Below are 26,269 nucleotides of genomic sequence, written 5' to 3' on the forward strand. Positions count from 1 at the left end.
CTAAATGAATATTTTAATGCAGAAGAATGATCTCTATTCTGGGACCTTTAAAACTCCCTGTGCCATTATATATAATACATAATGTTATAAAATATTATAGTTAATGCCTTAAAAATCCAGTCACAGTCCTTTGTGGACTTACATGTAAATGTTCATCATTTTAGCAATTTGTAAAATCCATACGCCTCATTAAATTTGACTGTCTTCACCTCTGTGAGGCTTAGCAGTTGAGAACAAATCATATAATCTCTTAAAGCCTAGATTTTCTCATCTGTAAAATAGATCCAACAGTATTTACTTTGTGTTAGTGCCTGAAAAGAGCCTTATATAGAGAAGGCTCCCAACAGGAGTTGACTTTATCACTTATTGATGGGGAAACTAAAGCAGAAAGGATTGGAATAAACCCGACTTGTAGTGTTAAAACAACAAGGTTTGTATAGGAACATTTAAGAAACAGAATATACTTCTGGGCCTTGGCTGGGTAAGAACTCGGGATGAGGAGAAATGATCTGTGTTAGAAGCTCTTGGGGAGATAAGGTGGATATAGTATGTGGAACATTTCTTACAGAATATGCAGCTTGCAGTTCTTGATGGTGATGACTTTGTTAGTCTTGGACTAACTAGACTTCGCAGTCCAGCTGCTTTCCAGCACTCAGTAGCAATGAACCTTTCATGGGAAAGATCCTCACTGTCCTCAGTGTCTGTGAAAGCAAGTATTTGGAACACTCAAGCCATGTGTATGAATTCTTTGCTTACATCAGGTGCTCACCAAGTGAGCGCCACAGCTGTGAGCTCATAGCCCAGTTGCTACTTGACCATCTCTTGGCAATAGTTTTGCTTTTCCCTCCCCTCACTGTGAGCTACCTAGTTCTTTCTCCTCTGGGATCTAGTTCTTAACCCTCAGCAGTTAGAGATGTCCATGCATTGCTGCCATCATTCACACGGAAGACAGGGTACCCTTGGTCTTTTCCTGTCCATCTCCAAACTGATCCTCTCGTATTTGTCCCCTGCCACGTCATGCTCCAAAACTAAGAGTCCCTTATGTCCACAATCTTCCCCTTCTGAACTCCCAAGGCTCCCTTCCCATACCTTCACCCCTGAGTCTTTCCATCTCACTCTCATTAATTTTGTTAGAAATATATTTTTTAAGTTTGTAAAAGTATCTTTTATTCTCCTGTTTGTAACTGTTATCCCTGGGGCTTCTTGTCTCCACCTGCTAACCTAGGCCTAAGTCCTGGAAGCTTCTAGCCTCTGAACTCTGGCAATCTGTTCTAATCTTCTGGATCCTTCTTGTTCTCTAGCTTCATTTGTCTTCACCTGTGTCTAGCCTGTCTCTGTACAGCTGTCCTGGTAAAAACTGCCTCCTCCTGTCTCCCTAAGTACCTTCCCTTTCCTCTCTCTTCTCATGAGAGTTGGCATATCCCATTCTGTCAGACCTCTGATTCGTCACTTTGTCTGCCACTCAATTACAAATCACTTTCAAGCATGGATGCTTCCTTCTCTAACCTTATCTTCATTGTGTGGGACTAAAAGTGTGTACTCCAGCCAGAAGGATTAAAGGTGTGCTCTAAAGCTACCTTTTTTTTTCCAGCAAATAACAGTCTTTAGGTTCACAGTGTGATCAAATATCCTGCAATGTAAGATTTAGACTTATTTATTTATGTGTATGACTGTTCTGTATGTATGTATGTATGTATGTATGCATGCATGCGTGCATGCGTGCGTGCATGCCTTGGGCATGCCTGGTGCCCATGGAGGCCAGCAGAGGGCATTGGATCCCAATGGGAATGGAATTATAAATGGATGTGAGCCAACATGTGGATGCTAGGAATTGAACCTAGGTCCCCTGGAAGAACATCCAGTGCTCTTGACCTCTGAGCCATCTCTCCAGACTCTTTAACTGTCTCCTTTTCCAATGGTTATTCCCCTTTCTTAGAACATTCTGAACTTGACTGAATTTATATTTGGTTCCCTTTGCTTTCTTCACCTGGTCACTTTTATGCCTTTTGTCTGTTTCCTTGTTTATATCTATTTACTTCCTTTCTAATCTGAAATTCATTGTTTCCCTGCTCCTGGAATTGGCGTTTTTATTTCTTCTTCCATTCCCCTGGTCTCTCTGCCACTTCTCAGGCTATCTGCTATTTCATCTGAATCTGATCCCATTTCTGTGCTGTCCCCTTCTTTCCTCTTCAAGGCTTTCCCATCTCACTCTGTAGCCCCACTATGATGACACTCAATCTTTTCAACTTCTGGGCCCTTCTTTTTATTTTTTTTTTTTACAGAGTCTTTCTGATTCCATTTCCAAATGTGCCTTTTCACCTCAGATCTAGCTGCTCTCTAGACATTTTCTGTTCTGTTCAAAAATATTTTTTTGCCTTCATGTTCAACACCATCTAAATCAGAGACCTTTGCCTTCTATTTCCCACTCCCTAGATATTCACTTCCTTCTGATCCTCTATGATCTTGCTTTCAGTCACAAAGACTCAGAAGCTTCAAGTTATATTTGGCTCATCTTGTCCTATTAATAACTCTCTCCTACAACTTTAATGGGGGATTTCTTTTTCTTATTACTTTAAAAAGCAATGTAATCCTGTAATCCAGAAACAACCTAGGAGAGTTTAATCCTTGGAATTTTGCTTTTAGTATCATCTCTTTAATTTCCACTTCAAGAACCTAATTGTTGTTCTAAACCAGGATAGGTACTATTTTGGTTACTGTTCTATTGCTATAAAGATACACCATGATCAAGTGGCTTTCTTAAGCATTTAGTTGGGGGATTGCTTATGGTTTCAGAGGGTTAGTCCATGACCATCATAGCATGACCATGGAAGCAGGCAGGCATGGCACTGAAACAGTAGCTGAGAGATCACACCTGATCCAAATTTGCAAGTGTAGGGAGGGAGAAAGGGCAGGGATAGGAGACTTGGGTTGGCATGGGCTTTTGAAACCTAAAAGCTCACCCCAGTGACCCAGTAACATACCTCCTCCAGTAATACCACACTCAGTCCTAAACAGTTTGCCAACTGGTAACCAGTCAATTATATAAGCCTATGGGGCCATTCTTATTCAAACTACCACAGATACAAACTTTTGAATACATTATTGCCTTCACCACCACTGTTACAATCTTACTCTGTTTTATGTTACTGTAACAAGATCCTCAAGGCTATTATTTATGAAAAAAAAAAACAGGTTTCTATAGGTGATAGGTATGGAGGAGGAAGAACATGGTGTCACCCTCTGCTCAACTTCCAGTGAGCACCTGGTGCAGAATTGTATAATGATAAAGAAGAAAAAGGAAGCAGACACACATGCAAAGAGCATGAGTGTAAGAGAAACCAAGAGAGATAACCAGTTTTCTGACAATCTGGTCTTATGAAACTAATCAAGGCTTATTTTTCTTTGGGGTTTTTTTTTGTTTTGTTTTGTTTTTTGTTTTTTGTTTTTGTTGTTGTTGTTTTTTTAGAAAGTGCCTCATGTATTCCTTTGCTATAAATCTGAGGATTACCTTAAACACCTGTGATCTTCCTGCCTTTACCTTCCAAATGGTGGGATTTCAGGTACTCACCACCATACCCAGCCATTATCCAATCTTAAAAGACCTAGTGTAGTCTTCAGAAAGGCATTTCCCCATCGGGGTACAAATAACTTACTGTCCTTCAATAGTCAACAGTTCAGGATTGACTTTAACACCTCAATGGTGTAGCTTCCCTGACATTTCTAAGAGATGCAACATCACAGCAGAATCCTGTTCTTCTGGCTCTTATAATATTTCCATTATCTTCTGAGATGTTCACTGAGCCTTAAATGGAGGAGTTATATTGTGGGTCGATCGGTTGGGCTGAGCATCACACCATCACCTGTTTTCTGCATTTTGACCAGGTATAGTTTTCTATGATGGTCTTTATATGTTACAAAGAGAATTTTCTTTGTAGAGGTCATAAACTGACTAGATTATATATTTAGGAAATTATATTTAATATAACAACAATTTTTAAAAAGAGGCCAAAGACTGTGAATTTGAGAGAAAGAAAGTGAGGTTAGGTACACAGAATGGTCTAAAGGAAGGAAAGGGAATAGAGGCAGTGACATGATTATATTTTAACTTCAAAAAATTAAAAACTTACTATTAAAAGTTTGAATAAATTAAAAACTTCCAAACACACCTCTATTAGGGATCAAGCTTCAGTAAAAGTTATTGTGTATACAAACTATATTCAAACTATTGCACTTATCTCTCCTGTGGTCCTGTTCCTTCACAGGTCCTTCTCCTGTGTTGGGAAACGTCAATCCTCCACAAATTGCCTTAGAGTCCAACCTCTTATGACCTGCTCCACCTCTGAGTATATTCATCTGACAATACCCTCTGCCAGTCTTTCATAGTATTCATCTTTTTGGGACTAACTGTGATATTATTAGAGTTTTGGTAACTATATCTTCCTGATTGTAACTCCTTCAAGAACAGACATTTGTGTCCCCTGAAGCAATCTGCAGTGTGACACACAGGCTGTACTCAGCATCTCATCATCCTGCACTGGACTCTGATGTCAACTCAGACCTCCCATCTGTCATTCACACCTACCTTACCTCCCACTCCTGCACTGAATGGCCTCCATCAGGTACTCACATTATGACCTCGGACAGATTACTAAACCTCTTTAAAATTCACATTGCTCATCTCTGAAACAAGAACAATAGCACCTACTTCACATCACTGTGAAGATCAAATGAGTAATATAAAGTTTTTAGAATGTGCTTGACACAATAATTATTATACAACATGAATAATGACAGTAATAAATTTTCTTAGCCTTATGCAAAACACGTCTTCAATCGTTGTGGCCTACATTCCTTACTAACATATTTAGACCTTCTGCCTGGCTTTTTCAGTGTCCATGCCATCTATAAACCTTTATTCACTTTCACACCAATGCTGTTGTGGACCTTTTACTTCTCTGTTGAAAACAAAAATGCCTCTGGGGTTTGTATTGCTTTCTATGCTCTTTTGCATATCTCTGTGGTCTTTGCTCCTTCAAGAAAATTTCCCCAAGATCTAGTTCTTCTTCTTGAACTAACTACTGTGCTAGTATAATTGACCACATGTCATCACTTAAACATCTTCCCCTCTGGTCCTAGGTTTTTCCCCCACCCAGCCACACTATATGAAAATTTTCTAGTGATGATACCTTAGAATTAAAAAAAAAAAAACTACTTCTTCCATATCAACAAGCCACATTGAGTTTCATAGTAATTGGACAGTAAAAATTTATCAAAATTGCTGTTTGAAGACTTGCTATATTCGGTATTCAGTCATGTGTGGGGGAGGGACTCGGGGTTGTGGCCCCTCCACAGGGAGCTATTGGCAGTGGATGGCTGCTGTAGGGGCAGGGAGTCACTGTCTTCAGTGTTAATAGCCATCAGTAAGTTACCCATACTCTCATGGGTAGCTCTGGATCCATGCCCACTCATGGATGACTCTAGTTAAACTCAAAGGTTCACAAAACAAGAATAAATGATAGTGTGAAGAAGATATGGTGGGAGAAGTTGGGAGTTTATAGGGACTGGAGGAAGATGGGGAGCAGTGTGAGTATGTCTAGAGCGTATTGTATATATGTATGAAAATTGTCAAAGGATGAGTTAATAAAATATTGTTCAGGAGTAGAAAATCAAATGCAACATGTAGCAACATGAATCAACAAGTTAATTTGTCTTAAAGTTTTATTTCTATTTTCTCCCAGTGGTTTCTGAATATGAACTGTTGCATTGTCAGTCTCCATTGCTGCTACAATGAAGAGCTGTCCAATTTTATATGTGAGTTTTCTAAAATCTTGTATTCATTCTATTTGAAATTACTTATGAAGGTAAATCTTTTTAGGGAGATTTGATCCAAAACTCTTGGGTTTAAAAATAAACTCAAAACCAAAAACTGACATTGCAAACTGGTTTAAGAATATAATCACTTGGGGCCCAGGAAGGAGCTTAGCAGGAAAGTATATGCTAAGCATGTACAAGTCTTGGATTCCATCTCACTGATCCCCTAAAACTGGGTACATTATATTTCTGTACTAGTGTGAATCCTTAGGAATACTTTTCTTCAGTTCATTCAGATCTCTGCTCTGCTCTCTGGGGTACATCAAGTGTTTTTATCAGATTGGAGCTCTGTATATCCCTCATAGCATTTCTATTTTCTTTTCTAGACAGGGTTTCTCTGTGTAGCCTTGGCTGTCTTGGAACTTGCTCTGTAGACCAGGCTGGCCTTTAACTCTCAGAGATCCACCATCTCTGCTTTCCAAGTGCTGGGATTAAAAATGTGTTTGCATTTTGGGACTCTTTTTCCTACAGCACACAGATCCTCACTGCTCAGCTGCCTATGTCATCAGAGATAAATTCAGAAGATGGACTCAAAGGCTCTGGCATTATGCGCACTCTAGGGAAGGACCCAGAAGTTGGTGTTTGAGAACTCTCTCAAGTTCCCAGAATGTTTCCTTTCCATGTAGAGTTCATTTTTACTTTATCTTTCTCTGTAGTTGTCCTGCTCATGGAATAAAAACAAGACTTTGTAATTTGTTGCTTTGCTGGGAGAAACTGAAAACTAACAGTATTTGGTCTTTCCCCATAATTATCTCTAGTTTGCTGGAAAATTCTTAAATCTATATCAATTTCCCTATGTCAGCGTATAACTAGCAGAATATTAACAACTGCTTTTTAACTTGATGCTATTGTAGAGCTTTGAGGACTAAAAAAGGCAAGTGGCTGAGGGTGAGAGGAGAACAGATATGTCCTAATATGTAGGATCATTTATTGTCGTATGTGCTGTGAGTCTACTCAGCTCACAGTATTTCATACCAAGCTGCTTTTCAGAAATATTATTTGATGGCTCACACTGATCCATGGATAAGCTTCCTTCTTGTTTTTCTAAACTGAAAACACTGAGTATGTTGTAACCTTTCTCAAAGCTGGATGAGATCTTAGTGATGATACTGAACTCCCTCTTATTTTAGAGACAGAAAACTAAATCCAAACTGGTACTTAACAATCGAAGAACTGGATGTCCCAAAGCACTTTATCTAGAACATGTTGATGGATGGATGGATGGATGGATGGATGGATGGATGGATGGATTGGATTGGATTGATTCTGTGTATGTACAGGTAGCTTGCACATGTCAGCATACATGTGGAATCCAGAGATCAACTTCAGATGTTGTTTCTCAGGTGCCATCCACCTTGGGGTTTTTTTTGTTTTTTTTTTTTAAAGATTTATTCATTTATTATATATAAGTACACTGTAGCTGTCTTCAGACACACCAGAAGAGGGCATCGGATCTCTTTACAGATGGTTGTGAGCCACCATGTGGTTGCAGGGAATTGAACTCAGGACCTCTGGAAGAGCAGTCCAGTGCTCTTAACCACTGAGCCATCTCTCCAGCCCCCCCCCACCTTGTTTTTTGAGACAGTGTTTCTCATTTGCCTGAAATCAACAATGCCAAGATCAACCTATCTTCACCTCCCCAGTATGTATGTATGTATGTATGTATGTATGTATGTATGTATGTATGTATGAATTACAAGTGCACTTTATCACACTCAGCTTTTGTTTTTTTTAACATGGGTTTTAGGGCTTGAACTCAAGTCCTCATTCTTGCAAGACAAGTACTTAATCAACTGAGCCATCTCCCCAGTCCCTCTCTAGAACATTTAAATATATCCTTTTGTCTACTTTCACAACATATATGCATAGTACAGTGTTCAAGAAGTTCAAGAAGGTCTCTTTCACAAGATTAGTTTCAACAGATATTTTCAAACAAGTAAAAAACAAATAAGTTTACATGTGTGTGCAAATAACAAGAGAAAAATTTTCAGATTTTCAGTGGATACCACCTAATTTGCTCCATTGCAGTTTTTCCCAGATCACCCCACAGGGCATTTATTAGTCATCTTGCAAGTCAGTCTAATCTGCACTTGACTGGAGACACATTCTTTTTTTTTTTTAACCTTTATTAACTTCAGTATTTCTTATTTACATTTCAATTGTTATTGTTATTCCCCTTCAACATGCCCCTCCCCTTCTCTCTGGATTTCCCCTCCCCATCCTTCCCCTATTACCACCCTCCCCCCAACAATCACGTTCACTGGGGGTTCAGTCTTGGCAGGGCCAAGGGCTTCCCCTTCCACTGGTGCTCTTACTAGGCTATTCATTGCTACCTATGAGGTTGGAGCCCAGGGTCAGTCCATGTATAGTCTTTGGGTAGTGGCTTTGTCCCTGGAAGCTCTGGTTGCTTGGCATTGTTGTTCATATGGGGTCTCAAGCCCCTTCAAGCTCTTCCAGTCCTTTCTCTGATTCCTTCAACGGTGGTCCCATTCTCAGTTCAGTGGTTTGCTGCTGGCATTCACCTCTATATTTGTTGTATTCTGGCTGTGTCTCTCGGGAGCGATCTACATCCGGCTCCTGTCGGTCTGCACTTCTTTGCTTCATCCATCTTGTCTAATTGGGTGGCTGTATATGTATGGGCCACATGTGGGGCAGGCTCTGAATGGGTGTTCCTTCAGTCTCTGTTTTAATCTTTGCCTCTCTCTTCCCTGCCAAGGGTATTCTTGTTCCCCTTTTAAAGAAGGAGTGAAGCATTCCCATTTTGATCATCCTTCTTGAGTTTCATGTGTTCTGTGCATCTAGGGTAATACAAGCATTTGGGCTAATAGCCACTTATCAATGAGTGCATACCATGTGTGTTTTTCTGTGATTGGGTTACCTCACTCAGGATGATATTTTCCAGTTCCCTCCATTTGCCTATGAATTTCATAAAGTCATTGTTTTTGATTTGATAGCTGAGTAATATTCCATTGTGTAGATGTACCACATTTTCTGTATCCATTCCTCTGTTGAAAGGCATCTGGGTTCTTTCCAGCTTCTGGCTATTATAAATAAGGCTGCTATGAACATAGTGGAGCATGTGGAGACACATTCTTTTTTTTTTTTTTTCGGAGCTGGGGACCGAACCCAGGGCCTAGCGCTTGCCTAAATCCCCAACCCCTGAGACACATTCTTAAAGATTTATTTATTTATTTCATGTATGTGGGTACACTGTCACTACCTTCAGAAACACCAGAAGAGGGCATCAGATCCCCATTACATATGGTTTTGAGCCACCATGTGGTTGTTAGGAATTGAACTCAGAGCCTCTGGAAGAGCAGTCAGTGCTCTTAACTGGTGAGCCATCTCTCCAGCCCTAGAAATGTAATTTTTAAAAGATTTATTATTATATATAAGTACACCGTAGCTGTCTTTAGACACATCAGAAGAGGGCATCAGATCTTGTTACAGATGGTTGTGAGCCACCATATGGTTGCTAGGATTTGAACTCAAGAGTTTGTGGAAGATCAGTCAGTGCTCTTAACCACTGAACCATCTGTCTAGCACAGAAACATAATTTTTAAAAGGAAAATAAAAAACAGCTGGTGAGATGACTCAGTGGATAAAGTTGTTTGCCGCCAATTCTGACAACTTGAGCTCAATTCCCATAACTTACATGACAGAAGTAAAGCAACTTCTTGTGGCAGGTTGTCCTCTGAACTCCACAAGCATACCTTGGCATGCCTGATAGCCCAGCTGTTAAAAGCACTTGTTCTGGCAGAGGACCTGGGTAATTATGAGTACCACAGGGCAGTTTACAAACATCTTTAAATCTGGTGTCACCTCCTGGCCTCCACAGGTACCAGGCATGTGTATGGTGCCCATGCAAAAATGCAAGGAAACACTAACAACTCAAACATATACATACATACATACATACATACATACATACATACATACATACATACATACATACATACGCAGAGAAAGAATAACAAAGTAGAGTCCCATATAAGAAGAATGATGAATTTACTTGGAATCAGATATAAAAAGTAAATTAATAATACATTGTGAAAATTAATATTTTTTAAAAATGTACCTAAAATGCACAGAGAAAATTTCTATCCTTCACTCAAGGCTTGGGGAAGGTTTAGAACAGAGGTGAGTCCCAAGAGTTAATAACCTATCTGCTGAGACCAGAGAAGGATTCAGCAACTCATCCCCACATCCTACTTTCCCCTTAAGTCAAGGGTCTCCTCTTAAAAATTTCCCACAATGGGGTTGGGGATTTAGCTCAGTGGTAGAGCGCTTGCCTAGCAAGCGCAAGGCCCTGGGTTCGGTCCCCAGCTCTGAAAAAAGAAAAAAGAAAAAAAAATTTTTCCCACAAGGTCAGGACTGCTGACCAAGGTAAATTGGTTTCATGAGCTGTTTCTGTATTTCTGCAACTTGAATTGTGCCTGAGTGCTGAGCATTTTATGAAGTTGTTGTCTTTGTCCATACTTATACTATATATCAACAATCCTAGCACAGTCCATAATCCACACAGTGAGTTTATAAAACCTGGTGCAGGCCACTGAGATTACTCTGTTGAAAGGCAAGTCTTTGAACCTCACTGTCTTTAGCCCTCAGTGGAGGGACCTCGATAATTTAAGACAGATGAAATGTTGTTCTTCTGTGTCCTAAGATGGCATTACCTGCCCTAGCCACAGTCCTGATGGAGTCTCAGGGCAGGGATCTCCTTGTGATTTTGATATATGCTCCTTTTGTACTAATGTTATTGGTGTCCACATTTTCCAGAGCACATCCAGATAGAATCCGTTTAAAAAATTTGATCTTCTTATGTATTTCATGGGACTCATTGTGAACTTGAATCAAAGAAAAATGTTATTAATTCAGCATGATTCTTCCTGCAACCTTTATCAACCTATTTATAAAGTTAATATTTTAAGTTAACTATCACCTCCCAAAATAAGAAAAAAATAGTGTGTTCCTCATTACTAAGGAGTATGAATAGGTATGTGTGACAAGAAACAGGTTAAGCAGGTTGTATATATTAATGTAGAGAATATACCAAAGACGACTTTTCGTTGATTTTTTTTCCCCTTCCCAGCTCATCTTGCAGGAGAAAACTCCTGGGTTAGTGAACAAGAATCTGCCTTTAAGGCAATTTTTTTTATTTTTTTTATTAACTTGAGTATTTCTTATTTACATTTCGAATGTTATTCCCTTTCCCGGTTTCCGGGCAAACATCCCCCTAATCCCTGCCCCTCCCCTTCTTTATGGGTGTTCCCCTCCCCATCCTTCCCCCATTGCCGCCCTCCCCCCAACAATCACGTTCACTGGGGGTTCAGTCTTAGCAGGACCCAGGGCTTCCCCTTCCACTGGTGCTCTTACTAGGATATTCATTGCTACCTATGAGGTCAGAGTCCAGGGTCAGTCCATATATAGACTTTGGGTAGTGGCTTAGTCCCTGGAAGCTCTGGTTGCTTGGCATTGTTGTTCATAAGGGGTCTCAAGACCCTTCAAGCTCTTCCAGTTCTTTCTCTGATTCCTTCAACAGGGGTCCTATTCTCATTTCAGTGGTTTAAGGCTAATTTTTGACATATGAACTTCCCCATGCGACAGCCAAAGTACCACAGCCTAAATATATAATGAATACAGAAAATTTTAGTTAATTTTTGCAGCACCCCCATATCAAGCAAGGAAAAATCCACATACTATAGATGAATTTTTTACTATGCTTTGCTCCATGCACTTTTTAAAGTCATAGATACTGAGATCATTCTTAGCTTTTGTTAAATGCATTTGCTATTGTAGTACAACCATAGGCTGCTTTACCCAGTGATTTATAGCAGCAATCAAAGCCTTGAGGCCAGAGTTTAATGTAGATAATAAAATACCTCACTGTTAGTCACTAACTTACTTTAGATTTTTGTTTTAATACAAAAATATCAACCATCAAGGAATGGGAGAATACTGTGTTCTAATAGTTTTATGGCATAAATATCCTAACTAGAATGACTGTATATTCCATTAACAATAGCCCCTAAGGGAACTCAGAAAGTGTAATCACTGGAAAGCTCTATTAGTCAGAGGCCAGGCACACCTGATATGATGCTGCATTCAAAATGTCTTCCTCTTAAATATTATTGACAGTAAAACTGTACCCCTATATCTATTCTATTAAATGACCTAAAGATTTACTGTGGAAACAATACAACACCAAATGAAATTATCAAAGTGTTTTGTAATGAATTATTTGTTTGGGGGAAAATTAATGACATGATTACTTTGGTCTTTGGCACATGGACTAAAGTGTCCTACCATGAGTTCCCTCCTAGTACCTCTTCAAATAACACAACGAAGCCTTTTAAAGCACCAAAAATAAATAATTGATAGTGATGTTAACCCAAATCATGTTTAGCCTTCAAACTGCATATGAAAACTGCAGTATAAGTCATGGGAGAAAGTTTAATGCTATGATGGGATTTTCACGTACTTTAACGTTTTGTGTAAGTATTCTGTAGTATGCAAATACTTTTATCTTCAGTGGTGTATGTTATTGTGGAGTGAGTATCTTTACTTGCCAGGATTTAAAAATCAATTTAAATGCTATGTCAGTCAAAGTGTTATCTTTTCAGAACAATGCATTAACAAGGTCTAGCTTTGAATCTCACTGCCCAGCACATTACCCAGTAAATAGGAAAATAATTTGGGAATATTTAAACTTGCAGGTCTCTGATTTTGCTCATCAAAATATTTTTGCTCAAAATATGTAAACTCCCAGCTGTAGTAGTTGTGTTTAGTTCTTAGTTATAGTAGGCACAGATATATTTTGGAATTTTACAAAGTATATATGGATTTTTTGTATTTTTAGTCCATACTAATTTGCTCATGGTATATTAGTGCCTCAGTTTCCCGACTGCATATTAAAGCATGAACAAGAATGAAATCCTATTTTGATATTTGTCTGTGTCGTGAATGCCCTTACCACTACATGGTTCACAAGGGTCTCAGGGATGTCGTTGGTGACTTTACAGGCTTCTGCAGACAGCTCACACATGATGGTCAACTCAGACTGGTAAGAGATGTGTTTTGTTCTAAAAGATGTGTCTGTCTGTCTGTCTGTGTGCCTGTCTATGTCTGTGAGTGTCTCTGCATGTGCACCTATGTAGACCAGAAGAGGGTGTCAGATGTTATGGAGTTTGTGAGTCACCTGATGTGAGTACTAAGAAACTCCAGTTCTGTGAAAGATCACCAAGTGCCCTTATCCTCTGAGCTATTTCTCCAGCTCAGGGATATGTTTTATAAAACATTTATATTTATAAATAATGTTTCTACAGTCTATGATGTCCTTTGATTGTAACAAATATAAAAGTAGAGAAGGATTTTCAATTTTTTCATAAATTTCATTCGTTAAATTAAGGCTTGAGCCATTTAGATCATCAATGTTTTGAAATAGGCAGTTCTTTCCTATGAGACTTGAATCTGAATGCATCTGGATCTCAAGATGTTTAGCTATTGTACTTCACAGTGCCCAGTATCTAGAAAAAGTGCAGCCAGGTCTGTGGTGGTGGTTTATGCCTATAAATCTCAGCACTTAGGTTGTGATCAACATGGGTTTGAGACCAACTTGGGATACAGAGTAAGAATCTGTTTCAAAAAGACAAAATAAAGAGGTCTGAAAGATAAAAGTCCAAATGGGCAACCCTCTTGGGGAAGGATATGAGTAGTACTGCCATGGTAGAAATAGCGAGTAGGGTAGAAAATATATGAGGAAAACTAAAAGCATAGAAGAGCATCATGTTTTCAGAGAGAGAGAGAGAGAGAGAGAGAGAGAGAGAGAGAGAGAGAGAGATCAATTGATCAGTATCTGAGCCATAAGGTCAAAGCATGAAAAAATAAAGTACTAATGAAAGGACTCTAACTCCAGTAATGTAGACTTTTCCTGTCTCACGATACCAAGTTTCTCTTTTTTAGCTCTATTCAATTTCCCTTCCATGAAGAGAAAGGCACAAGAGAATGTACTTGTGATTTTAACTTTATGTAGAGTAAGTTAAATATGCTTTGAAAAATATCACCTTGAAGAAGCTCCCATTAGCTGAATATGTAACAATTTGAACATGAGAATAGATATAATAGTAATGTCTTATAACCCTTGTAATATAAAAACCCGTGAGCCCATTCAGGTAAGGGGAAGATCATTATCAACAGAATGTAACCTAATTAGTCTGAGGACACCATACTATAGTTGTCATAGCTGAAGTTAAGTGAGCCGAGTCATAAACAATCCTAAAATCTGGAGCAATAGTATACTTACTTGGAAAATAAAAATGGTAACTCTATAGTAAAGAAAACAAATAAACACTAACTTACTAAAGTAGTGTAATTTAATAACCCTGATTATAAGGCAAGATATCATCATCACTTATATAATTTGTGATAATCAGCCCATATTGAGGGATACTGGACAATTCAAGGCCCAAATTCCACAAATGTCAGTGTCTCTCAAAGAAATAAAAGTGATTTTAGATGAAAGAGACTAAGACATATGACAGCTAAATGCAAGTGGTCCCATATTGGATGAGTCAGGGCCAAAAGAAGCACATTGTGAAAATTGGTGGGATTTGACTACAAGCCATCTTTTAGATAATATTTTATCAATATGATCACTGTATTATGAGGACATATGTAGGAGAATAAATGCATCCATAGGTATTTATGATTACAAAAAATGCCTCCAGCTTTGTTTTTAAATAGTTGAAAAAATTCTATGTATGCAGAGAGAGAGGAGAGAGGGAGTTTGGGTTTTTTATTTCTACTTTTGCAACTTTTCTGTGGGTCAGAAACTGAGTTTCCACTGCTGCCAGTTTTTGTTTGAGACAGGGTCTTTATTGTGTAAGGCAGGTCTGCCTTGAACTCAGGGCCCTCCACCCCAGTGTTGGTGTCTGCTACCACACCTGGGTTGTCTTTAAACTCTCAAAGCATGTCCCTAGAGAAAACCCATATGTCTTTTCTCATCTAACACAAGAACTATTGTGCTTTGTTTCCCAACCAGATTGGTCCAGAGAAAGGAAAGGTGTGTAGAACGTCTGGCCAGAGCAGCCATTCTCAATGCTGTGCGGGACCTCTGGGCAAAGCAAAAAGGAAAGGTAATGATTTTATAATGTGGCTACAACTCAAGATACATGACTGTAGTCAGAAACTTGTTGGAGCAGGGTCAAAGAAAAGAGGGAAGGGACAACAATGGTAAGGAAGCAGTTAGGGATAGCAGGACTCATAGAGGGTGTTAGGGATGGGGTGGGAATGTTAGGGATCAGGTGGGAAATGAGCCAGATGTCTGGTGTCACCAGTCACCATTAGTGTATTCATATCAGACAAAAATGACTGCCTTATGTATATTTTATAACTCTTTTCTTTATAATCAAGCCTTTATGGAAGCTACGTGTGGACATGGTAAGTAGAGTCTTTAATATTATAGTTATTTCTAGAGGTAATATTTTATAGATTACCTGGTTGTTTTGATAATCAGTAAGAATATTTAGGACTAGTCTGTTGATCATTGATTATAAAATAAAAACAGAAAAAAAAGTATTTTTTCCACAAGGGGCATGAACCCAAGACCTTGCATGCTAGACAAGCACTCTACCACTAACCTATGTTCCCAGACCATAATGTTCTCTTTCTGATAATTTGAAATATCAGATACCTGTGCTGTGCAGGCAAGCAGGTAAGGATGGATGGGAGGCAATAAGTTCAAGTCCTGCTTTCTTCTAAAGGGTGCTTACAACATCATATAAACTCTGAACTCTTATTGCTTGAGACAACTATCGGAACCATTAGGAGCCTCAGTATCAGTTTAAATATCAAATGACAATAGAATGTCATAAATTTTGAAAAGCCACATACTTTTACTAGGACATCTCTTTTAGTAAATCTAAAAGCACGATCTGATCAAGTCATTGCAGTTTCCACCATGTAGTTCCTTCAGGTCAGGAGCTTGATACTGAATTCCAAAGGTATACAGTTGGCTGTTTTCTTTCCCAGTGACCAATATTTGTAGCAGGAATGAGCACCTGATTGTTAAGGAGGATTTTAAAAAAATTATTAGTGCTAGTTTATGCTGCTAGTCTATACTTGGGACCTTCAGAATGACAGGACCAGACAGACACATAGACCCCAAAGATCCCTTCCTGGAAAGGATAAGCCCGTGAGATTAGTGTAAGCATCAATAAATAATCTGCCTGTGGATTGATATGGTCCTTTCTCCTATGCCACCAGGATCCAGAGATGCTGTTGTCCTGTGTTGATTTCTTGATCTGATGTCTTGACAAAACAGGGTGCTTACGGTGAGTTATGTGTATGCCATGGGTCTGCTGATATCCTGGTGCTTATCAAGGAGTGCATACAGCAGATGCAGACTCATTATCTAAATGAGGGATTTATGATCTCCCCCCCACACACAGAAATACTGTAGAATGGTCAACTTGGTAAAAAAGAAAGAGGTACATTATGGGGAAATGTCTTCTCTGTGCTATCAATGCCTACTTTTGAACGTCCATGTCTTCTGGGGTGCACATAGTGCTCCCACATACTCTGTACTAAGTATTAGATCCTCAGTCATACATGTAAATCTGGATGAAGAGGCCATCTAATGTAATGTGGCTGGAGGGCTCAGTTCAGCAACCATTCAAGGAGGCTTTGCTTTGTGTTGCACTGTGGGATAGGGAATTTTGAGAAGCAGTACCTTCAGCAAATACCCTCATTGTCCCAGCTTGACACACTGGGAGGTGGACTTATGGCAGCAGGTATGTAAAGGGCAGTGAGGAGAACAACTAGATATCCCTTGGGGAACAACTTAGTCCCAGAAAATTCTAATTCTGAAGTTCTCTGGAAAGTCTCAAATGTTATAGGCTGTGTTTTTCAGAAAAACAAATGCTGAGACATGGCTACCCTGCCTACACTGTATCATGTGCCTGGCTGGGGTATTCAGACAGCACGCTGAAATAGATAAGCTTTTAAGCCTGGCTTTACCTACAGGCCCAAGCAGTAGAAACGAGCTAGTTGATGTATATTTCACACCACTATCATCATACTTGACTCTGACACCAAATAAATAGACACACACACCAATTTCCTTGGACAACAATTTAGTCTTCATGGCCTAATCTTTTTCACTCTCCAATTGTGCAATTCCAGATTATCATGAGTCTCTGACCTACGTAGCTAGAACACAGATTTCTACAGTCCAAACCCCTGAGTTTTATTATTCCCTAGTACAGCTCACAGAACTCTTGATTTACATTCACCAGTTTATTACAAAAGATGTAATTTAGGATGGCCAGGTAAAGTGGATCCACAAAACAAAGCATGGAGGAGTAGCAGTATGGAGCGTCCCCTCTCAGTGTACTTCCAGATACTCTAACACGTTCACTAACCCTGAAGTTTCCTGGACTCTGTCCTTCTGGACTTCTATAGAGGAGTCCTTGGCTTTTGGTAAGCAATTCAACCATCCACCTTTCTCTAGAAGTTTCAGGGTAGGACTAAAATTTCTAACCCTTTGGTCATAGCTTAGTCTAATTGTGACCAATAAAGAAGGGACTGAATTTTAGGGTCAATTTATTGGTATACAAAAGACGCTATCACTAAGGAGATCTGTGCTTTAGGTGCTGTGTGCTAGGAAATAATATGGGAAGGCAGAGTGCAGAAGGGAGCAAATGCCAGAATGTGTGTTCTTAAAGCACACTGGCTTTCTGGGAGAGTTTTGCTGTTTCCTATTAGCCTTTCTACATAATTCTGTATCCAAGGCTAATAGTTGCCATTTTTGATGAGAATTATTACAAGGTAAATTTGGAGCAGATGTTCCGCGAGGACTAGCCTCTATCTGACCAAGAAGAGGCTGGCTGATGAGTCGATTCCAAGAGATCATGATTTCAGGACTTCAGCAAAAGGAATGTGTAGGATGTGTTGTGCCTTGTAGATAACTACCTCCAGGATTCTCCAGAACTACAAATCATGTAGTTGAAACTTCCACTTAGAGTAAAAGAATCTCTGGGTGTTTGTTATGAGTAAGAGAAAACAAGATAGTAGGTACCTGTGTATGTTCAGTGTTAAAAAAAACTGTTTCTGACTGAAATCTTTCCTTCCCTCTTTCCTCCAGCTACTCTCCTTCAAAACTCCCCCATGCCCTACCCCAATTCTCAAGTTGATAGTCTTTTTCTTTATCACTCTTACATACATAATGTATGTGTATGTATACTATTATACCTATATATACTATTATATACTGCTGAGTTCATTTTTGATAGTAGTGTGTATATGACTTCAGGGCTGACCACTCTGCATTGGATAATCAATAAGGAAAGAGTTTGCTTCTCATCCTAGTAGTAATTTGTGGCCCATAGTTCTTTGTCTAGGGGTGGGACCCTACAAAAATTTCTTCCTTCCATGTTATTGCCTTTCTTCTGGTCTTGTTTGTGTAGTCATTTCTAGGAGAGACTTTCTGGCATTCTGCCCCTTACAATCTTTGTTCCTTCTTCCAAGATGTTCCCTGAGCTATTGATGCAGGAGCTTTGATATACACTATCCTTTGGGGTTGGTTTCCCATGATCTGTTGATCTCTGCATTGTATCAATTTGTGATTGTCTATGATTACTGTAAAAACAGTCTCCTTTGATGGGTGTTAGTAACTACAATTATCCAATATAAGATGATTTCTTTACCTGTGTGAACCTTTTACGAGCCAAATGATCTTCTTAGTATACAGAGAGATTGGGCACTTTAAGGAGTAGAAGACCTAGGCTCTGTCTGCAGTGACACAAACACAGCCTTGGTACTCACTAAACAGATGCTTGTGAAGAAGAAATTGGATAATAGTCCTTTGGGATGATATTCTCTTTTCCACTAACAGTGCTCAGGCTGGGCCAACCACACTCCAGCAGTCACAAGGAACAGATATAGATGCCTAGGTCTCAAGATATAATTGGACATCAAGGCAGATTAGGGTTTTTTTTGGTGGTGGCGGGGTCCTTGTGAGTGGCCAAATATGCCATCAGAGAGAACTCTATAGGACATACAGACCATATTCTGTTGCTCCTCTTTGTGTGACCAAGTCCCTTTCCATTTCTGGAGCCCTTCACCATAAGGAACAGATTTTTCCAACTGTGCTCACTGGAGACCAAACTTTCTGTGCAAATAACTAGCAAATGTATGGGCCTTGTGAACTCTACTTGCCTCTTCTATTTGGACCAGGGCCTATTTGTTCTTACCTCTTTGGCATAACAGAATTTCAGGGAGCTGTATTAGAAATGTAACTGCTCTTTCTGGTTCCTTAACTGTGGGTCAGCACATAATTCAGAGCCATTGCCCTGATACTGAATAAAGAGATGCAGTTTGCAGTTATTATCACAAACTTGTCTAAAGTTTGGGAAGGACAGAGGTTACTGGAAAACATGGTCTATGAATGATTCACACAGACTCACTTCTATAGAAAATCCAGGTGTTCTTGCCAAGTTAGAGACTTATTTAATCTAAGTGTATTTGTAGGTTTAAAGTAAAAGTTGGGGCTGAATTTAGGATGACATACAGAGATGCTGCCTCATCAGGGACATGAATGGACCAGAAAAGACTTTGGGAAACACAGAAACACACACACACACACACACACACACACACACACACACACACACACACACATATATATATATATATATTATATATATATGTATCAAGATATTATGATATGGAAGCTTGATGAATGTTTTCTGTGACTCTAACTCAGGGATGTGTCCATGTTAGATAAGCACTATACCATTGAGTTGTAACATTCACCCCCAGCCTGAAGTCTTTTGTTTCAACCGAGGATTAAGAACATGGACATTTTTATAATTTATGGTGATCTTGTAAAGGCGAACTCTTTGTAAAAGCTGTAGGATCTGTTTAGTTTTAGTTTTGTAATTATACAGAGCCAATTAAGTCTGATCGAGCAAGAGACCATCTTTTTGCTAATACAGGTGAGCCTGAACAAGCAGTCTTCTATTGACACCACCCTAGTGTGTAAATCATTAACCTCTCTTAAGCAGCTTATTAGGAGATAGGTTCTAAGCAGCCATTCTTTGATGAATCATTGTATTTTAGCTGAGGTAAATAAAAGTATTCATCATTCCTATGTATTAGAATTTTTATTGTATGTAAAACATTTTTGTTAAGAGTCACAACCAGATTCTTTATGTTTTAAAAAATAAGGCTTGTTTTCTGAGTTAAAATTTTGGAGTACTTAATGTACGATCAGAAGTCTCATTATTTATACATGAAATAGCAATGCTTTTATTTCATGAGGTCATCCTCATTCAAATAATTTATGACAAAATTTGATCTTGAGACTGCTATACTGTGGTTCTCAGAGTATCCTGTAAGGGAACTCTTACCACTTAGACTATTTATAGAATCTCATTCCTTGTCCATCTTCTGGAAGTGTAATGAGGGTGATGGCAGAGGGGTGGGCCTTGTCTCAAGCTCTGCACAGCAATTCTCTGGCTTCGGGTAATATGATAATGAGGAGAAAGCCAAAGCCGAAAAGGCAGGGCCTGGGCTTAAACTCACCAACAGCTTGGCCTACTGTTCTTGAGTAACTTACTTAAGTTTCTTTATAAGCCAGTTTTTATTTGTAAAACAGTGCAATGTAAGCTGCCTGAACAAAAACCTATTAAGTGCCAAGTAGAATGGGTATTTCACTAATGAGTATTTATTATGTCAGATTCCTGTGGGCAATAGTCAGTGTGAACAAACTCAGTGTTGACTATTCATATGGTTCAAAAGATAACAAAGGGGAATTGGTGAGATGGCTCAGTAGTTAAAGTATCTGCTGTCCAGTTTAAGAACCTGAATTCAATCTCCAGGATCATTATTGTAGAAGGAAAGAACTGACCACCACAGTTGTCCTGTAACTTCCACACATATGTGTGCATACACATATACATGGGAGGAAACACATGCTACATAAGTAAAATAAGGAGCTAGGGAGATGGCTCTGTGATTAAGAGCATTTTCTGTTCTTGCAGAGGATCCAGGTTCTGTTCCAGTCTTCATAATCAGCTATAATTCTAGTTCCAGTAGATTGGATGCCCTCTCCTGGTTTCTGCTGGCATCAGATGCACATTATGGCAAAACACTCATATGCTTAAAACAAAAATAAAGCACTCAGTGGATCCAACTGAAAGGTTGGCAAAAAGGTTAGCAAAAAGTCTCTTGCTCTGAGCAGATTTTAATTGGCCTTGTAGAATTATAAAACTAAAACTGATCAGATCCCATAGCTTTTAAAAAGAATTCACCTATCACAAGATCAGCATAAGTTATTAAAATGTCCATGTTCTTAATCCTTGGTTGGAACAAAAGACTTCAGGCTGGGGGTGAATTTTTATAGCTCAATGGTAAAGTGCTTATATAGCATGAACACTTCACTGAGTAAGCACATCTCATAACCCAGCCCAGGGCACTTGTAGACATCACAGCCGTTCTATAAACAATTCACATCTCTTCCCTCACATATGGCTCAGATCTGAAGCCAGATTTCTAATCCTAGTGTCTGCACTTCTCTTTTTTGAGAACTCTGGGCTAGACTCTCACAAAAGAAATGCCAGAGAAGTCTTCCTAATCAGTAGGTTGCATTAAATTAAGGCATCTTCTCTCTGTAGCCACAGCACTATAGAGCGTTGGGATGTGCCTAAGGATGTCAATACTGGCTGAATTTAAGCCATTGTGGATTGAGAAGCCCACATCCCAGAATGACATCATAGGTCATGCAACTATTTCTGAGGTAATAAAGCTGCTGCTTCTGCTATCTCAGTCATTTACTGTTTGTTTAGTGTTCTTGAGAGATCAGGACAATTCCTAAAATCCTCAAAAATTCTCACGGCACAAGTCCCTCATACAAATAAAAGTTGATGTTTGCACCAAAAATAGAACCCCTATTGTAAATGAAATGTTAATCACAGGCCTTCTTGGGCCATAAAGGAACTGTTCCCATTCTATCTTGAGTGAAAATGGCTTCAGGGCCATCTAGTTTTATCCCTTTTAGAGTGTTGCCTTCTAAGACTGATACAGTCTGTATGGAATATATCTTCAATCATTCATACAGTGATCCTATCAAGTTGCTAGTGTGTCCTCAAAATGATTTTCCACAACACCCAGTTAGCTTTTATGCTAGCTAGGGTACCAGGGAAGTGTTTCTGTCAGTCAGATTGCCTTACCCCCAACAGTTTAGCCTATTTAAAGGAAAAATAAAGATTCAAAGAGAGATATGTACAATAAAGGTTTATCATTAACAGTATTTTAATAATGTTTAACTCCTGTTCCAGTTCTCCAGGGACAGGTTGGTCTCTCTAATCTGCCTTAATATTTGGTAGACTAGGTAGGTTAAATATATTTTCTGCTTATGCTCTTTCCACTTTACAGTATGTTTATCAAGATCTTATCAAGATAAAGAGCACCTGTACTTTATTTGCCCAGAATAAAACAAAAAGTATGGATTCCCCCAGAGGACTCAAATCAGGCTTTTTTTTTTTTTTTTTTTTTTTTTTTTGGTTCTTTTTTTTCGGAGCTGGGGACCGAACCCAGGGCCTTGCGCTTCCTAGGCAAGCGCTCTACCACTGAGCTAAATCCCCAACCCCAAATCAGCCTTTCAAACAAGAGATTGCCTGGCTATTTTCTGAGAGCCTTGAAACAATTTCACAGTCATCTGGGGCCATCTGCATTGCCTTAAGGGTTCAGCTAGATTCTAATATATGAGAGCATCTCAGAAACTGTGTCAGGGTGAGTGGCTGCTGCTGCTTAGTCCTTCACACTCATCTTCATAACCAGAGCACCAGTTGGCTCATTTGTAAACTGAAATTCCATCCTCAGACCCAAGCATGGTCTGTAAGAAACTAAAGGCTGTGGAATTGATGGAGAAATAAGGCAAAACTGGTTATGAAATTTGAGTCATTAGACCACAAGAACTCATCATCTCAAAAACCTGGCACCAAGGCCTGGAGACTTAAGCCTATCACTCCCCCGGGCATGGGTTTGGCCAGCATCCGCCTCTAATCTCTCTCTTGTTTATACATTGTACTGGCAATAGGCAGCTGACACAGCAGCTAGAGCAGAAGCTGAGGGCTCACATCTCACATATGAAGGGTATGTGCTCAAAGCTCGCCCCAGTGACATATTTCTTCCAGCAAGGCCACACATACTCCTAAACCTACCCAAACAGTGCTACCCACTTGGAACAACTAGTCAAGCATCTAAACTTACGAGGGGTATTGAAACAACCACATGTTGGTAGCTGTATTTTCTCATTTTGTGATTTTATCTTTAAAGTGTACCCCTGAGCTAGAGAGATGACTCAGCAGGAGGTAGTTACCACTGCTAAATCTTAAAACATGAGTTCAGTTACCAGGACCCACATGATACAAGTTGTCCTCTGATCTTCACATGTACTCTGAGATACGTATACCCACACACATGCACATACAAACACAAAATAACAATTAATTGAATTAAGCTTTAAAATAACTTTAGAGAAAAAAACATTTAAAATGAATTAAAATATAACTGATGGAAAGGAATTTTTTCCTTCCTCCTTCCCCCACTCCAGAGTTTCATTGTGTAGCCCCACCTGGTCTGGAACTCCTCTTGTAAAACTAATTCTGCCTCCTTCTGCCTTCTGAGTGCTGGATTGAAAGCATACACCACTATACCCTGCCCTGGGAAGAAACTTGTTTTAAGTTCTAGAAGCGACCTTGATGCTTCTGGCTCCTATTAGGATATGAGATTGGAGACTCAGAGCCATTCTTCAGTTCTCTCAGTAAATTACTGTAGTCTACTTAGACTAGGCACCCTCTAGAAGCCTGTGTTTAGGGCATATTCTCCTTTAAAGAAAAATAAAACACCTTAAGCCTTACTCAAGAGGAAATAATGGAGATACATAAAACAAAAGTGGCAAAGCGTTAGGTCTGAACGCTAAGTGACTAGTATAGTAGAAAAAAAGCTCATGAAAGGAATAATGGGGAAAGACTAAGACAGAGATGGGGGTGGCTTCACAAAGGGTAGTGCAGAATTAATGCTAAGGAGTGTCACAATACAAACCAGTTGAGAGATCCTTGCAGTGACCATAGCCTTCTTTTGTGTATATTTGTGCATGCATGTATGTGGAGGCCAGAAGCCAACCTTGAGTACATTTCTCAAGAGCCATCTGCCTTATTTTGAGGCAGGGTCTCTCACTAGGACCCAGAGATTGCCAATTAGACTGAGTGGCTAGCCACTGAGCTACAAGGATCCACCTATTGCTGCTTTCTAGTACTGGATACAAGCTAGATTGTATTTAGGAATTCCTAAATACAAAATTACAAGCTGTCTAGACCACATGTTTTACACACGCACACCCCTATCTCAGTGCTGACCACTTGGTATTGAGTAACATATTTGGAGGGCTTTCCCTTGGGAAGACTGCTCTAGGCTTTCCTCAGTTGCCCATAGTTCTCTATTAGGCCCTGAGGGCTTCCCCCTTTTCTATTAATGTCATTGTTGACGTCTTGTTGGGGCAGCTATATTGATAAGCCTTTCTGACATTCCTAGGAGACACGGTCTCACAGAAAACTTTCTGTTCCTCTAGCCAGAATCTTTCTTCCCTAAATGTGAATCCTGAAACTGGAAAGGGAAGGAGATAATAGACTTATCTTCCCTAAAGTCTCCTTTATCCATTTAAATCATCTGTACCTTGCTATTCCATTCTCTATTACTCCTCTTCCCAACCTCATCACCCTCTTTACGTTCCTAATTTCTGCAGTCACTCTAGCTTATATACTCTCATCTGAAAATTTGGAGCTAGGAACCACAGATAAGAGAGTTTGTGTGACCTTTGTCATCTGGGTCTTGGTTTCCTTACTCAGTATGTTCCTTTCTAGTTCCATCTATTTACCTGCAGATCAGGATTTTATCTTTCTTTATAGCTGTATAGCATTCCACAGTGTGTATCATTACATTGTTATCCATTCATCAGCTGAAGTACATTTACGTTGTTTCCCTCTCCTGGTTATTGTAATTAGAGCAGCAATGAACGTGGATGAGCAAGTGACTGTAGAGTAGGATATTAGGGTCTTTGGGAACATGCTGAAGAATGCTACAGCTGGGTTATATAGTAGATTTTTTTTTAGTGTTTTGACAGTTATCCACACTGACTGGACCAGTTTGCAATTCTACCAACAGTGAACGAGGGTTCCCTTTTCCTCCATAGTCTCTCCAGCACTTGTCAGGTGTTTCATTGAGCTTTACCATTCTGACTGGAAAAGATGAAATCTCAAAGTTGTTTTGATTTACACATCCCAGATTGCTAGGAACAATGAATACTTTTTTGAGAATTTTTAAAAGCCATTATTTTGAGAGCTCTTCTGTTCAATTTCCCATCTTTTTTTAATGAGTTATTTAGCTTTTTTTGTTTTTGTTTTTTTGTTTTTTTGTTTTTGTTTTTGTTTTTTTTGTTTTTTTTGTTTTTTTTTTTGGTTCTTCATCTATTCTAGATATCAAGCCTGTCAGATAACTGTATACCTAGCAGAGTCTCTCCCATTCTGTGTATTTCCTCTTCACTAGACTGATTCCTTAGCCATGCAGAAGATTTTTTTGTTTTATGAAGTACCACTTGTCAATCATGGTCTCAATTCCTGGGCAAATGGGGTCCTATTTGTACCTATACCCTGAGGCTATTGTTTGTTTTCTTCTAGCAATTCCAGTTTCAGGTTTCACATTTAGGCCTTTAACTCATCTGGAGTTACATTTTTGTGTGTGGTTTAACTTCTTTCTTGTATATGTGGACATCCAGTTTTCCCAGGACCATTTGCTATCTTTATTCTATGTTTTTGACACTTTTATTGACTATTAAATGGTTGTAGTTAAAAGTTTTTATAAGTTCAGGTCTTCGGTTCCATTGCTCACTCTGTATGCCTGTTTTTGTATCAGAACAACATTCTATTAGGGCTCTGGAGTGTATCTTGAAGGATGGATTGGTGGTCCTTCCAACATTGTTCTCTTTACTTGGAACTGTTAGGCTCTCCGAGGGTCTTTTGTGATTCCATATGAACTTAAGGATTTTTCTTTTCCTTAAAAGAATGAAATGAGGGTTTTGATCAGGATTGAAGTTCTTAGTTTAGAGACAGAGTCTCACTTTATAGCCAGTCTCATCTCAAACTTTTGATCCTCCCACTGCAGTCTCCATAGTGCTGGGCTTACAGTTGCGTACAGTTGTCTGGCTTCTCAAGTCTCAATGACAGGGGTTCACCAGCTAAGCAGTGGTCTTAGCCTTATCTATAAAGGCAGGCTATCCACAGAGCTGGATGGGGAGGACTTTGGATTTAACAAAGGCAAGAGAAACTTCACAGGGTTATTAGGG

At 39.3% G+C, this 26,269-nt stretch overlaps 1 protein-coding gene across 9 annotated transcripts in view; it reads left to right on the forward strand.

The window, feature by feature from the left end:
• Positions 1-23,066, forward strand: part of Yes1 (YES proto-oncogene 1, Src family tyrosine kinase) — a 107,224-nt gene extending 84,158 nt beyond the window's left edge. For 5 of the 9 annotated variants that reach the window (XM_063266654.1, XM_063266655.1, XM_063266652.1 and 2 more), the window contains exons 12-13: positions 12,891-12,931; positions 14,909-23,066. In XM_063266654.1, coding sequence (XP_063122724.1) covers positions 12,891-12,931; positions 14,909-15,103 — 236 coding nt within the window. In that variant the 3' untranslated portion in view covers positions 15,104-23,066. Of the gene's footprint in view, positions 1-5,738; positions 5,812-12,890; positions 12,932-14,908 lie in introns of all 9 variants that reach the window. The other 4 variants (XM_063266659.1, XR_010054569.1, XR_010054570.1 and 1 more) reach the window with 4 other exon arrangements.
• The last annotated feature ends 3,203 nt before the right edge of the window (positions 23,067-26,269 follow it).

The sequence above is a fragment of the Rattus norvegicus genome, chromosome 9 (assembly GCF_036323735.1).
Source record: "Rattus norvegicus strain BN/NHsdMcwi chromosome 9, GRCr8, whole genome shotgun sequence".
Classification (NCBI taxonomy): Eukaryota; Metazoa; Chordata; class Mammalia; order Rodentia; family Muridae; genus Rattus; species Rattus norvegicus.